This window comes from Pteropus medius, unplaced genomic scaffold (genome assembly GCF_902729225.1).
Source record: "Pteropus medius unplaced genomic scaffold, Ma_sr-lr_union100, whole genome shotgun sequence".
NCBI classification, from domain to species: domain Eukaryota; kingdom Metazoa; phylum Chordata; class Mammalia; order Chiroptera; family Pteropodidae; genus Pteropus; species Pteropus medius.
In genome coordinates this window covers 9599812-9616469 of record NW_024356249.1, presented here as the reverse complement: position 1 = coordinate 9616469, position 16658 = coordinate 9599812, and the positions used below count along the sequence as shown (strand labels likewise).

Genomic DNA, 16658 nt, shown 5'->3' with positions numbered 1-16658 from the left:
TGACCCTCATTCAAAACCATGGAGTATTTCTACTCAGAACAGCACAAAGTCACTTTCATTTGTGCATCTCAGAAAAGGGACAGAACTGATAAAGATCTCATTCATGGCTAGCAAGATTAGAGAGAAACACAGCCGGGCTCCTCCGTCAGCCAACATATATGAGCCCCTGTCGTGCTGCGGTTGATATGTTGATTTACAAGGTATTCGGCTCTCAAGGAGCTCCTGTCTAGTGGGGTGAGAAATGTATATATGAATGAACTGTGATCCAGGCTCTGAGCAATGCTGCAAAGTGGTCTCTGCCTTCCGGAGAGAGTGTCTCCAGCTAGGGAATCTGGGAGGTTTGGGGCAGGAGCATTTGGTTTTTCAGAGTAGAAAGGTAAAGGTTAACAGATATTTACTTTTATAAATGTATAAACATCATGGAAGAATATGGATTAGCTGAGGGAAAAATATGTCGGTCCCGAAACACTAAAACTAGAGAGCACTTCTTGAAGTGCTTTAGGTCAAGAAGATGGTGATAGGTAGGTACACTTATGAGATATGTTTCTTTTTGACTTAGTCAAAGTTATCAACCATATCTCCCTACCAAACATTTCCTGGTGCTACTTAAAGAAAGTAATTTTGTGTTTCTTAAACACTTCTCTAGAGACTAATTCATTGAAACCCATTTTACTAAATAACTTCACATACTCAAAGGTAATTAACATATTCAAAAGTCATCTATTGTTGGAGTGGGTGAATAACATATAAATAGCTTGTTGGTAAATACCAAATTGTCAGATTAAAAAAAAATTCTAACTTTCCACACTTCTAGTGAAACAAAAAGGATACGAAGAGAAGCATAGATTATTTCAAAAAGTGACAAAACGTTACAGCTGTTATAGTATGATTCTGTTTGCCTTCCGATTTTGCTCGATATTACTGGTTGTTAGCATCTTAGTTTTGAGCCATAAGAATCGCAATTCGTCAAAATATCTCACTGACTTGGGGCAGGTAAGACCACATCAAGCCAATGAAACATTATATCAGGTGACTCAGTAAAAACATCCTACTGCCTTGTATTTAGCATCTTTTCTCCCAAGGAGCCAAAAGTATTTTATAAAAATAAATAATACCTATACTTTCAGACGTTGTAAGGTCATTTTGTTAACCCAGCCCTGCAAGTGAGGGCTCTTACATTGGACCACATCACCCTGGTTAGTTACATTTGGTTACATTTAGTCCAAATTTGGACTATTGGGGGCTTGTCTCTTCTGGTAACATATGGTTTCCCAAATCTGTTTGGGTACTCTCTATGTGCTGAGAATACCCAATAATCTAGGTAGTTACAAAGCAACAAAAAAAAATCTCTAACTTTAGCCAGTTTAAAACTAATTAGGACACAGAATAAGGTACATAGACATTTAGAAATGAACAAGGAAAGAATTTCAAAATAATATGAAATAAACTATATATATTGATTTCAGAATATTTACACAGTTTCAATTTTGATAGCAATTTACAAATATAAATGGATTTAAGAATATATTCTGTCTGATAAGACCACCGATTAGTATTGGTGATGTTAATTTTAATTACATCATGTGTCAGAAAGGTCAAAATTTGAAATGGAATGGTATCTGGGAATAATGGTATATATGATTCTGTTAGAAAAAGAAGAAAAAAAATGCAAAGATATTAGAGACATGAGTTTTAAACTGAGCCATCAACACATGTAAGTTTTGAAGTAGCATAACTTATTTTAGGTGGACTTTTTAATGAATATCAATTTATCTGAAATATGGGTAAGCTGAAGAACAAATAGGAAAATAAGGAATATTTTCTTCATCCACCCATTCAGCAAACGAACACTTTCTGCCAGGCACTGTAGGTACTACCAACACAGGAAAATAAAGACACATTTGCTCTTAAGGAGCACTCAGGTCGGTGATAGAGACAAACGCATCACAGAACAATGACAAGGAGATAAGGATCGAGTAGAAACAAGCCCAAGATGCTGTGGAACACAGAGGCTAGGCCCTGAACCTGGTTCTGTAGGGGAGTGGAGTTGTCTCAGCTCCTTCAGTCTCACCTGAGCTCAGACTGGAAGAGTGCACAGGAGGCAAAAGCTGCAAGGATGGGAGGCCTCATTCCTATCAAAGGGAGCAGCACATACAGTGCATCCCACTGTGAAAGTGTGGAAGAACCACAGGTGGTTCACTATAGCAAGAGAGGGAATAAGAGTACCCTCAGTTTGAAGGGCCTCACTGTCATGGGTCTCTCTCAGAAAAGCATAGAAGCTAAACTACATCCTCTGAATATCTTTCCTCCTAGGGCTTGTGGCCCTTTCTTTAGGACATGGAACTATACAGTGGCTCTCAACAGATAGAAAAGGAGAGCAACAAGAGCTCAAGCAAACACAACTGAGACTCAAGAGTAGGAATTCCAAGGATGCATTAACACTTAAGCTGATTTATTTATTACTTGCTGTTATTCTGAATAGAAATCTTTATCTGCTTCTTTTCCTACTTTTTCTCCACCCTTTACCGCCACCCATGAATCTTTCATGCCTATAATTTAACTTCCTTAAAGTATACTGTATATCAGGGGTCCCTAATCCCCAGGCTGCTGACAGGTACGGTCCGTGGCCTGTTAGGAACCGGGCCACACAGCAGGAAGTGAGCAGTGGGCAAGCGAGGGAACCTTCCTCTGTATTTGCAGCTGCTCCCCAGCACTAGCATCACCTCCTCAGCTCTGCCTCAGATCATCAGGCATTAGATTCTCATAGGAGCACCGGTCCCTGGTGCCAAAAAGGTTGGGGACCGCTGCTATATATGGCAACATTTTAATACAATTTTTGCTACAGATATAGTTGTAACTAAATGCGTGTATATTAAGTTGCTGCCATTGAAGTATAAGTACTTGAGAGAGCTGTACTAGGCCAAGCTCAGCAGAGGGATGGGCAAAATGTAGAGGGGCAAATCTGGAAAGAGGGAAACTGTTTAATGGCAAAAGGTGACAGGGCTGGCCAGCTTCTGCTGATGTTTTGAATTGAATCATTGAACCTCTCCGAATTGTCAATATAACTTGCCATCTAAAGTGGCATTGTTTGCACCGATGCTCATTGAAGTAATGAGATCAAAGAGATAAAACCTTGGGAAGTCAGAGTTTTGTGAGTTCCTGAGTGGGCGACTTTGCAGCTCCAAGGGAAGGGAATAGGATATCTCTGTCTCTTAGTGTCAGACCCTGAAGATTTGTTGGCACAATTCACTGCCTATGAAAACCCAGGCCAAATACTAAGGTGGCTCACAGGAATGTCTTGTTCTGGGAGGCTTTTGACCAGCATTCTGAGAAGCAGTGTCATAATCTGTGTGGTAATAGAGCCAAAGTAGGAGACATTTTAAATATCTACCTCTCCTAGAGCTTGTGGCATTTCGAGATACAGTAACATGTAGGCACAAGTTAACCACTCACTGGCCCAGCAATGTAAAGCAGGAACAGCAAGAGCTCCAGTAAGCACCGCTAACGTCCTGACGACCCGAGTCTGTGGAAGTATTTTACCTGAGGTGATTGATTTATCACCTACCATATTTTGGAATAGAAATTGCTTTCCCTGCCCTGCTGCTTTGTGTTTTTGAGAGAGAATAATTAATCAACCAGTGGTTATTGAGCAAAATGCACTGAAGTAGTTAGAGTCAGGTACCCAGAACTAAGAAATCTCTAAATGCAAAGCATTGTACTAAAATTAGTGATTCTCAACCAGGAGAACCCCCACATACACTTCTCAGAGAGGACAAGAGGCACTGTTTGGACATAATTTTAATTGTCATAACTGGGGAAGGTGTTACTAGCATCTGGCAGGTAGAAACCAGAGATGCCGCTAAACATATTGCAATACACAGGATAGTCCCCTACAAGAAGTGTTAATAAGGTAAGGTTGAGAAACCCTGTGCTAGCTCTAGCAAAGCTGAATTCTAATCTACTCTATCACCAAATGGCGAGTTATTTCGTTTTGTTTCTTCATAATTTCTCCACACTAAAAGGAAAACTGGTTTTACACATTAAAAAAATTATTTACTGAATTTGGTAGTTTCCATCAAAAATAAAAATAAAAAATGACTTCGATATGCAATTCCACCTCAGGAATTTATAAATAGATTCATGTAAAACATACAAAGTAGTATATGAGGATATTCATCACAGTACTGTTTATAATAGCAAAAGACTGGAAACTGCCTAAATACCCATTAAAAGGTGGCTGGTTAAATAAATCATGGTGTATCTGTATTATAATACAATGTTGTGCAGCCATTATTATGAATCATGAATGAATGAAGCAGTTTTATACATTCCAAAATAGAATCATTTCAGAGATGTATTATTTCTGAAAAAAGCAAGGTGCAAAAGTATATGTAGAATATACTGCCATTTTTATTTTTTAAAAGGAGGGAATAGAAAGGGGGAAGTAGGAGTGTGTGAGTGTGTGTGTGAGTGTGTGTGAGTGTGTGAGAGTATGCTTGCACAATGAGAGAATATCCCTGCAAAGACATAAATAAATAATAGTTTCAATAGTTACCTTTGGGCAAAGGGTCTGGAGTTCCCTTGATATACTTTGAATTTTTTCAGAATTACGTTTATGGCCTAAATTAAAAATTTTTGAATAGATAACATTGATAATTCAAAAATTATTTGAAAGCATACAGTGGAACATACTGCTTTCTGTCTCCTATTCAAGCTATTCATTCCTAAAACCCCCACTCCCACCCCGGCCCCAACACACTGAGGAACATGTTTTCAGTGGTTTCTTTTCTGTCTTTCTAGAATTTCTTTATGCACATATAAGCAAGTTCAAATACATATTGTAATTCTCTCCCTTTTCACACAAAAGATAGCATACTAAAAATCCTGTTCTGCACATTGTAGGTCATGTTAATTTAAAAGTATTTATGTATTTAGCTGAGCACATAGCATTTAATTAGAAAGATGACTTAACAATTATAATTCTTTTGTGACTTTGATTCTTTACTATCATGTCCTTTCTGCCTCAGGTGGAACAAAATTGGGCCACGTTACAAGGAGGTGAGATGACCATCCAGACAACGCAAGCATCAGAGGCCACCCAGGCAGTGGCATCATTGGCAGAGGCCGCAGTGGCAGCTTCTCAGGAAATGCAACAGGGAGCTACAGTCACCATGGCACTCAACAGGTGGAGGCAGGGGTAGGGGGAACAAATGAGGGTGGCGAATCTGTCCCTGTCTACAGTTGTAGAAAAATGTTATACCTCAGTTTGTCACAATTGGCAGCTGGAGCCTAATACTCATAGTCCATAGGATATTGTATATTGGGTTATAATCAGCCCTCACCCACCCCATTCCACCCGTACCCCACCCCCAGCAACCAGTCCAGCTTTTCTGACTTCCAGCTCGAGTCTGTTGATCAAGGGATATGGCTCTCTTTTGCTTTATCCCATTCTGTGCCTATTAATAGACCAAAAGCAGCAAGGTTGAATTTTTTTTTAAAGGGGCTAAAGCAGCAGTTCTCCAACCTTTCTGGCACCAGGGACTGGCGCGCCTATGAGAATCTAATGCCTGGTGATCTGAGGTGGAGCTGAGGCCGAGATGCTAGTGCTGGGGAACGGCTGCAAATACAGTTGAATCTTCGGTTGCTTGCCCATCGCTCACCTCCTGCTGTGCTGCCCAATTCCTAATAGCCCACAGACCAGTACCAGTCTAGGCAGCCTGGTGGTTGGGGACCTCCAGACTAAAGGATATAATAACAAATCAAAAAGCTTCAGGACTGATTTTCCTTTTACCCTACAAAAGAAACTGATTTTTGTTAGGGGTATTAATCCATGTTTAGCTGATTGAGAACTGATTTTACTGACATTTCAGGAAATGTTTTTCTTTTGCTTATCAATGACTTTGCAATAAAATAAGCTTCAGGTTTTTGGGAAAAATAATTGGAATTTTTCTTCAGTTATGTTTAGGAAGGGTGCTGCAGAATGGGATATTCTAGCAAGGGATAGTTTAGTTTCCGAAACTAAATAGTCTTGTTTCCTGCTTGGTTCCATCTACTGGTTGTTGACAGAAAAGATCATCTCCATATCATTCTTCTTTTTCACCGCTGACGCAATTTTATTTTCGATGGACCCAGGCATTTTAACTAATAGCTAAGGGTGTGGATCTTGAAATCAGACTACCTGGGTTTGAATCCCAGCTTTTGTCACTAGCTGTTTGAGCTAGGGTAATTGACTTGAACTCAGAGCCCAGGCCTCCTTCTTCTGTCAGATGAGGGTAATAACTACCTACCTTGTAGGATGTTGAGAGAATTGGAAGATTCAGTGCACGTGAGACCCTTAAATCAGCTCCTGTCCCAGGGGAGCACTGCTGTTATAATTGTGCACAGTAGCTGTTAGTCTCCAGTAGTCACTGAACTCTTGTGACGTGCCAGCACTCAGCTGGGTAAGGTTGTGAATAAAGAGTGCTCTAAAATATAGTGTCTCCCTTCAAGGAAACCATACTGTTTGGGAGATTGAGTTAAGATTTGTCTGTTCACAACTGCTTACAGTGAGATGAGATTAGAAATAGAAGGCCAGTTAGGAAGAGGCAATCCAAGTGCAATTTGTTAAAGGCTTGGAAACTAAAGCAGTAAGAATGGAGTAAAGTGACTGATTTTGAAGAAGTGTGGCCAGAACTTGGTTGACTAGGTATAGAAAACCAAAGTGCACACACACTTGTCCTCCCTGAATTACCCACTGAGTGCCTGAGTGACCTGGAATTGAAACTTTTTTTCTTAGCCCATTAAACCATGTCACTTTTCAGTAACACTTTGGCCCAATCCCACTCCTTCCTTCGGGAGAGGACACACAGATAAACTTCTTGAAAGTCATGGCCAGAGAGAGAGCCTCCCTCTCTTTTGCCTGGTGCTCCTCACTGTAGCATGGGGCCTAACTGGCCACCATTAAAGACCAGCAAAACTGGATTCCATTGAGCCAGCACCTTGGATATTCCCGTGAAGTGTGAGTGTCCTGGGAACCCTGTACATCGTGGAAAATATGAGGCACATTCTGGCTCCCGTTAGTGTCAGGACCAGAACTTATTTCTAAAGGCAGGGAGGGTAATGGTTTCCCCTGAGAGCTTGTTAACAAACTCAGGTGCAGCTGAGGCGGCTATAGTGTTTACTCCAAAGGAAGGAGAATGTGTTTCACTGTGGCATGTCAGAGGAGTAAAGAGATGTTGAAATCTGTTTGCAATCAGATAGTTCAACGCCAGATGAGTGCTGGGGGATGGTGTGTTGCAGCCTCTGCTGCGGGTAAAGAAACCAGGCACGGCAGCAAACACTAGACTACAGCAGTTAGGGGAACCCAGGGGGCTTTCTGATTCCAGAAGAGGTAACTCGCTGTCTAAGGGCAGGAGGATCGGGCTCGAGACACAAGCCTTTGGCATTTGCTTCTCTGTCGGATGAGAAGCACTCCCAGCCTCTCCACAGAATTTGTTGCTGGAAGTCATCTTAGTGAAAAACACTAAAAAATCTGGTCTTCATTCCTCTGGTAACAAAATGATTTCATAAAGCTGCTCCCTTTTAGCCTGTCTCTGTTTCAGGTGCAGATGGGACAAGCATGGCTCTCTAATAATCACCTGCACCTCTGCTGCGCTATAAACAGCAGAAGTGAGCACAGAGTAAGGAGAGGCAAACTGCATGCAATGGCAGGTGGAGAAGAAGAAACAGTGGGGCTCCATCATCTGTTAGCAGGGAAAAGGGCATCAGGACAGATGCAGGACAGACTAGTTTTTCAACCACGCTGTTAAGAGTTTTGTGTACCAAGTCAGAACAAGGGCCCTGCGCTCAGACAGCCTTTAGCCCAACCTGGCATTATAATTACCTAAAGGGGCTATGGAGAAATTGTCATTAAAATATCTGGAAACTAGTTAATTTTAATTATTTTCCAAGTACATAATAAATCAGCACTTTTAGAAAGGAGATGGGGAGAGAATCAACGTGAATAAATGAAGAACAGAGCATCACAACAAAAACAAAAATAAAAACAAAAACAAAAAACCAGTAGAACTATTCAGCCTGAGCAACCAGAGAGGAAAGAAAGTGAAATCATTTGGTCATTGTGATAGTGATTAATTTCAAGTTTCAGTTTGTTGATTAAGCTGCCCTAATTTATACTCCCTCTTAAAGAAATTCTTCCATAGAGTCAGTACAGTCCTTGCATATAGAAATACATGATAAATATTTATAGACTGAATCTACAGTTGCCCTAGTAGAAATTTACACTGTGTTACTGACACTGAGATAATTTTTACTGTGTGTCTACTACGTATAGTGCTGTGACTCAGTGATATGGGGAAACAAATGCTTACGATGGTTTCCTCTTCTCAAGGAATTTAGAGTTGCTATTCTTCTGCTGTGAAGACTTTGATTAAAGAAAGAAGTAAATCATATTTTTAAGAAAATAATTACAGTCACCTCTTTTTAAAAAAAGGAAATACTATTGACTTAAAATTAGAGATATTATTAAAATAAAATATGGCTTTAATATATGAACTGGTATTTATTTGTCCAGTAAATGGGATGGACAACCAAGATTAGAAATCCTTTCTGGAAATGGAGGGCAGGTACTGTGCAACTGCTTCTTTTTCCTGTAGAGAAGTTTGGACACTTGCAGATAAAAAGTCTTTGGAAAGTTCTCATTTGTAACTGGTCGGGGGATCACTTTTGTCAAAAAATTGTGAAGTGGTAGCTTAGAGACATTTTAATCCCTACTCACCTTTTAAGTAACGGTAATCTTTTTCTAGCAGTATAGTTTGATCATTTCCTATGAAGTCTAGTGTAAGTGGTTAGAATGCATTTGGAAATAGATCTGCCAACCACAAGAGTCACCATGGTCTTTATGCCTCATGTAAAAGATCTGTCATTGCTGCTTTGCCTCTGGCCCCTGATGGGACAAAGTAACCTCACTGGCCCGTGGACCTGTTATCTCCGGCAGACCCCTCACCCCTGACATCCCAGGTTGCTTTAGGTTGTTGCTGGTTCACAGCTTTTCTTCTACCTTGCCATATTTTAGAAAGGTATTAAAGAAAATGACTTCAAATATTTAGAGCTTCAGACATAACAAAATGGGTGTGATTGGGTACAGATACACCTTCATGTCAGGGCTTGGGGAGCTGCCCTCCTGGTCATCGCCTGTGAAATTCCACACTGCAAGCATGTGTCCAGGGTATACAAGAGTGGTGGGACATCACCTTCGATGGTCATAGAAATAAGATTACTTTAAATTGTGATACAAAATATGAGGGATGAGTAGTCTCTGGAGTAACCTGTAAACCAAGATCCTGTTTCCATGTAAACAATTCTCATACATAGCTTCCTTCAAATACCGCACAGCTACGGCTTTTCCCAAAGAATATAGTTTTCATCTTTCCATGAAGACTCAAATCAGAGTATTAAATATCTTATCATTAATCACTGATAGCTGGATACTGTAAAACTGGCCAGTAGTATTATTCGACACAAGTTTCTTAGAAAAATATTAAAAGTGAAGGATCTAGGCACTAAATCATACTTTATATTACTATCTCTGACAAGTACTTATAAGGCCCTTTGAAATATAAAATGTACAGAATAGCCTTAGTAGTAATTCTAGATCAAGGGTCCCCTCTGGCTCTAAATTCATGTTATAGATACTGCGGAATCTCTGGCCGTGGGTTTCAGATCACCAAGAAGTGTGTTTTGGCATAGAGGATTATCTTAGCTTTTACATGGGCTGCATAAAATTCTATGATTCTGTTCAGCTTTTTGCTCAACCTCAGTTACATTCTAAAATTTTTTATGGAAACAAATCAATTTGAAATATGTAATCATAACCTTGAACTAAGTCAAAAGAAGCCTACAAATTAAAAGTTGTCATAGTGAAACGACTATAAAAGGGAGAAAGTCAGCACTTTTGTATTCATTGTTTTGAATTAATGTCAAAGAATATTTACATGGAAGAAATACAATGTTAGGTGAAAAAAGGCAGGCTATAAAACTGTGCAGTATAATTATTATCTATTTAAAGTTGTGTTTTAGATGGGAAGGAAATAATTATCTCTGTATGATATTTTTAATTTTTTATACTTAATGAAATTTTCATAACCTGTGTTTTATTATTGGGAAAAAATGACTTTTAAAACAGAGACATACAAATTTTAAAGCAAAGAATGGAGTAAGAAGGGGAGAATTTTCTATTTAATAAGATTTTTCTGTTCACCACATTTCTTTTACTGTTTCCTAGAATCCTTATAGTGACCAAGAATTCTACCCCAAGGGAATGATTATGTCCGTTGCTTTACTTGTCTGCTGACTCTGTTAGATGAAAGTGACATTGTTGAGTTTGGTACTTGTTGCTTTGCCCACAGTTGTGACATGTTTACCAACCAGTCCACAGCCCCTCGCCCACCCTACCTACAGCTTGTGATTGTGAGATGACTGCCATAGTTACGGCAAAGCCTGTAGCTCAGTCGACTAGCTTATTTGCTGTCAAATCCAGGACTTTGTCCACCTGTGCTAAACTAAATGACTTCACCTCCTCTACTCTATGCTCACTTTTGAGACTCCCTCAGTAACTGCAAAGTGGTACCTGATACTTTCCCAGGAGAGGAGCCGAATTAATGTGTTTTTTTTTTCTTTCTCTAAATCATATTTTAACATTGCTGAAATTTGGATGGTAAATTATAATCTTAAAATCGTCAGGATTTTTTTTTTTTTCTTAAAGACAAAATAGTAGTACATTTTATAGTTGTAGCATCATAGAATCAATAAAAATGGGTATCCGTGTATATAGTAAAAGCATAGCAAGAAAAAGGGAAAAAATGGGACACAAACTGGTAGAATAGTGCTAACTATAAACATGGTTAATGTCTATTCTACAGAGCATTTGCTTTGCAATGAAGGGAAGTTTATTATTTTATTGTGTTTCTAGAATCAAGGACTTTGGGCTTATATTGATAATTTTAAAATTTAAGTCTTAATTTAGTGTTGCCTGTATATACAGTAAGGCAAAGAAGAGTTGGACTTTACAGGATGTTAGTCAACCATTACTTTGCATTTGAAATCATGGATGTAAACCATATTGTTATTCTTTGATATTAATTAAATAGCAAGTCCAGGTTGCTGACACTTCATATTATCATCCATCCTTGGCTATAAAAGGGCAGTTTGAAACGGTCTGCCTTGTGTTACTGGAAAGAGAGAAGAAAAAAAGAAAACCTGTGATTGACAACCAAAATGGCTTTTGCATTGTGAATATAGATCAGAGTTTCCACTATGGCTTGCAAGCACTCAATTGATATTGATACAGAAGAGACTATAATGAGTGTCTTCTATCCTCAAACACCCATTTCCTAGGTTTAAAGAAAATCTCACATTAAATTTATAAATAAATAAGACTTGGGATTTCTCTAGCTATTTTTATTATCATTTAAAAATTATTCTGGCTCTGTCCAGTTGCACTGGAATCATGTATTTTGCTGGTAGGCTCACAACTCTGGAGTCAGTAGGTCGAAAGAAGGGTCAAAAGGGTGGTTTCTCTTGCTGCAGTGCTGTACCTTTATTCAACGTACGCACCCCCTCTCTCCTATTCTTGTACCCGCAGTGAAGCTGCCGCCCATGCTGTCGCCACACTGGCCGAAGCCACCTTGCAAGGCGGGGGACAAATCGTCTTGTCTGGGGAAACCGCAGCAGCCGTCGGAGCACTTACTGGAGTCCAAGATGCTAATGGTAAGAGAGCATAAATATTTTATTGAATTTCTTCCTCATTTCCACTTAAACCTTCATGACATGACTGACAACAAACCCTTCATAAAGAGGTTGAGCTTTGATTTGAGCTTTTCTTTATTGGTAGGCAATTGATGCCTCAGAAAATTCTAGGAGCCTCTGCTTCCTTTAACTAGTAGGAGACTTGGGGTTTCCTGGGGGAAAAAATGCCGTGGGACTGGCTGCCTAACTGAATTGCTTATTTGAAAAGTGACTGTTTTGCTATGGCAGGACTTGCTGAGAGCTACTTTAAAATATGCCGTGGGGCATATTTTATCCTTACTCTCCCATGGGGTAGATCAATGTCTTTAATGTAGCAGACTCTCCCAGGGGTGGGTGGGTGCATCGTGGTGGGGTGGGATATTCTGACTATCTTGAGAAAGGCACCACCCTGTCACCGCAGGATCAGCCAGCAGGCTGGGATAAAGGTGCTTTTCTGGCGGGTGCTGTGGGTTCTGCTTCCTGTTAAATGTGGCCTCACCAAGGACCTCTGGATTTAGCCTTCTTCCCCAGCTCTTTGACTTCCTGGATATTGATGATATCCTGAATAAACGAAAGAGAAAAAGTTCATAGAAATATGGTATCAAAAATTTACAATGGCAGCCCAGCTCTTTGGACCTACTTTGGCAGGCTCTGAGAGCCAGTCGCCAGGACTTAGGCTGCCCAGGGGAGTGCCTCAGAGGTCTGGGTCAAAGGGGAGGACCAGCCCTGCTCTGTGGGACGTAATATGTGATTGCTTGTTAAACTCCTAAAAAAATATATATATATATATATAATTAGGTTAAATAGGTCAAATTAGTACTCTTTTTTTTTTCAATTACAGTTGACATGCAAAATTATATTAGTTTCAGGTGTACAACATAGTGATTAGACATTTCTATAAGGTACTCTGTGGTTTTGGAAATTTATTGTTTAAAGTCCTGGAAAGAGGATAGATAATAACATACATTTATTTAGGTAGAAAGTTCCTTAATGGCATTAATGGCTGAAAAAAAGTCCCTGGTACCTTTTTTTTTTAAGGGTAGTCCCTAAGAATTGAATAAGATTTTAGTTGGAAAAGCCTTTGAAGAAAGACACAATGCTGTGTCTGTGTCCTCTTTTGAAAGTGGGAAGAAGAGAGTACTTCTGTCCCCCAGAGAAGAATAACATAGGAAATGTAAAGAGCCATTGTGGCTCCTGAGAATTATTTTATGTAAAAACAAAACAAAACAAAAACAAGGAAATATCAAATACCAGAACTATAGCCTGCTTTTTCTGTAGGGCTAGGGGCTTCCATGAACTAAACCAAACAGAGATAGAGTTTGTCTTAGCCAGAACACTGCAGGGTAAAGGGCATGTCATAGCCATGTATGTTCAAAATTAAAAGGACTATAGATACTATTAAGGAAAATCTCCCTTTTTAGCTGAATCCTTCCCCTGTCTCCTTACTTTTTTCTTCCCTCATCTGAGTCTAATCTACCTTGAGCAAAAAGTAGGATATCTGGCTATGTGACATTCTTCTGAAGTGTGATTGCTGTTACTCACTATGGAACTGCTGAAAATACTACTCTGTGTGGGTTTGATAGGAGACTTTTTTATCTTTTCTAATAGTCTTAACCTGTCTGGGCAAGGAGAACAGATTGCTTTATAGTTCTGGCCTCCTCCCCAGCCTACCTTTTCCGATGGATGAATGTATAGGTAAGTGTAGGGCTAGGACCCTCAGGATCTCTGGCCAAGTTAAGACCTGTTCAGCCATAGGATAAAGTTGAACCACACCCGCCACTATTGATTCCTGGAAGCTGCCTCTTTTTAGTGGCTTTGGGTTGTGTTGTATTGATTTCAAGTTGCTGGCTGCATATGTGTTAAAGTTCTGGTCTACATCCTAAAAGCCAGTAGTTCCCCAAAGCAGGCCATCCCCAGTTTGTGACTGTCCACACGTGCTGAACTCAGACTTGTGAGCCCGAGTTACCTTCTCTGCAGCTTCTCTATATCAGCTAAGACCATTGAGTTGTGCCTTATCCCGGCAATTATAAGTGAAGACTATATTGGAAATCCAAAGAATGAATCTAACATTGGCTGTGATCCAAATAATTCTGATGCTCTGTCTGTCTTCTGACATTTTTACCCATAGTGCTATAGCATTTACTCTGTGACTGGAACCTGATTTTTCCCATTTAACCAGCCAATTTGGTACCTAGCTAGGCTTTTAAGAGTTCTCTTTTCATCATTCTTTCAGATTGTGTCTTGTTACCAATATTTGTCACTTCTGTGATGACAAGCTTATGGAGTCTGCCAGTAGACCAAGTGCATTATCAGGAAGGATCAGATGATAGCAGAACAAGGTGCTCTTTGCAAACAGAAGCTACTGGGGGAAAAATACATCTCGGATTCTAGAGTAGCGTTTAAATAACAATCCTAATAGCAGATGACTCTTCTAAGAGCAATTTGGATATTGTTCAGCCTGAGACAAGAGGAGTTTCAGCATTTTCTGGGATAGAGCTAGAGGGTATGGAGGACTCCATTGATAGAGTGTACTGACCAGTGAGAGATGGCTGGGGCAGTGTGAGGATGTGAAAGCAGTGTCCTATAGGACAGTGGTTTTCAAGTTAAAGATAATGAATGCCCCATGCATGGAAGAAGTTCAAATTCCAGGTCAGCAAAGCAGACCTGACGGAGACCTTGCACCCTGAAGACTTCCCCTTTTTCCTGGACCCTACCCCACCCCAACACTAAAGGGACTACTTAGGCACTCGCATTACTTTATTTCATTTACGTTCTCCCTTCTTTAATTGTAAATGAGTCTTTGTACTCCCAGGATGGAGTTTCATGGTTTGGTTCAACTTAAAGATTTTCACAAATGCTTTGCTTTTCATTGAAATATAGAGAGAATTGCCTTAGTCTGGGAAAGGCCTCTGGAATTATTCCTTCCTTTATCTCTTTTTTTCTTTTCTTATTTATCACAGTTATTCCTTCCTTTTTCCTCCCAGCACACCTTAATACAAGAGGCTGTACAAACTTTTAAATGCCTGTTGGTTTCCCCTCAGTCTGCCCTCATAGCCTAGAGCCCCTGTGCCGATGGATTCCAGGCCGTGAAGGCGTGTTCACGCAGGCTCGAGAGCTCTTTGAGTGATACCACCTTTCACCCAACCCTGCCACCCACTACTAGCAATCATCAGGGAACCAGATATACAGATCTTTTCTCTTTCTTCCTATTTCAGCAAAAATAATGAAAAATTAGAATTATCTTGGCACTTGGCCACCTCAGAAGTGCTCTTACGCCTGAGATTTTATTGCAGACTCAGGCAGATATCTTTCATTCCTAAAAGCTAGATAGGGGAACAAAACAGATAACAAGTTCTTAGTTAATCAATAAAGTTAATGGGACTCATCTGCTTCAACTGTTGTCCCATCAAACCTCTTAGTAGAGCTACTAAGAAAGTATCAACATTTTCTAAAATGGCTGACACTTTTTCTAAAGTTGCTCACGTAAAAATGGGAGGCATAGCTTTTGCTGGGTTTTTTTTGTTGTTGTTTTTGTTTGTTTGGTTTGGTCTGGGTTATTTGGTCCTGATTACAAAAATCATCCATAATCCTACTACACAGAATGTTAATATTTTGAATTTTTAAAATATGGCCTTTTTTCCCCATTCATAAAAATTTTTAACCTAATTAGTATCACATCTGTACTCTTTTATAACTGATTTTGGAAATCTTAACCATTTTCATGTCATTAAACATATTTTTAAAGATCACTTTACTACTTTGATACTTGCTGGTATATTATTCATATGAACCAATTCCCTGTTGTTGTTAATTTGTTATTAATAATTTTATAGTAAAAATAATGCTGTTTATCTTCACACAGAATCTTGCCCACATCTCTGATTCTTTACACTCTGCACGACCTGTAATTGCTTGTGCTTCCAGTAGCATCATCAAGAACCTGCTTCCTTGCCCTTCACCAACACTGGAGAGTAGCATGAGTTACTCTTTTTGGGAGGCCTGTTTAGTAGATAATAAGTTGTATCTTGTTTTAATTTGCATTTTTTATATTAGTGGTAGATATTTTCACTTTTTTTCTTCATATTTTTATCTATATTTTAGTATTTGTTTATTTGTATTCTTCACCCATTTTTCTTTTGTAGTCTTTATTTTTCTTTTATTGATTTAGAAAAACATTTCATATATTAGCGATATAACTTCTTTATTGTGTGTATTACAAATCATTTTCTCAGTTTATTTTTATTTTACCTCCATTTTTATTTTCTTAATTATTTCTCTTTTACCTTTATGTTTACATAGACCCCAAATCAGATAAATATCGAACTATATGCCAGTTTTTCTATGGTCTCATTTTTAAATACTACAAAATATCTGGAATTTATTTTAGTAGATGGCATTAGGTAGGAATCTGATTGATACTACCCACTCCCCCTATATAATCTAATTATTCCAGCACCATTTATTCCATAAAAAGATTGAAATCTGTCCTTTCTAGACTGATTTGAAATGTCATTTTTATCATACTCAGAATTCCTAAATAGACTGTATAGGGTCTCATGTAGGGCTCTTAGGTTTTCATTCATCTATTTATTTGTTTTATTCTTTATACCATAGTATTTTTTATTGTGGTATTGTTATTAGCAGTTTGTGAAAGGCCTATCTCCAAATTGAAAAAAAGTCAGTCAAAATTCCAGAGAATTTTTTTTGGCGGGGGGGGGTGGTTAATTTTAAAGTTTATACAGAAGAATAAGTCTTTAGTCATTTAGTCATTTTAGTCATTTTTTAAAATCGTACCAGGACTTTTAACAGACTTGCTAACAAGATGTAAAATTCACTAATGTAAGTTCCCTCCTCTTCTTCTGCCCAGCTCTCCCTGGGGCAGGGGATGTAGTCTT

The 16658-nt window shown here is 39.0% G+C and overlaps 1 protein-coding gene across 13 annotated transcripts in view; it reads left to right on the top strand.

Moving 5' to 3' along the window:
- NRF1 (nuclear respiratory factor 1) overlaps nt 1-16658 on the top strand; it is a 117377-nt gene that overhangs the window by 76260 nt on the left and 24459 nt on the right. For all 13 annotated transcript variants that reach the window (XM_039860876.1, XM_039860878.1, XM_039860877.1 and 10 more), the window contains 2 exons: nt 5028-5185; nt 11621-11745. In XM_039860876.1, the coding sequence (XP_039716810.1) occupies nt 5028-5185; nt 11621-11745 (283 nt within the window). The remainder of the gene's footprint in view (nt 1-5027; nt 5186-11620; nt 11746-16658) is intronic.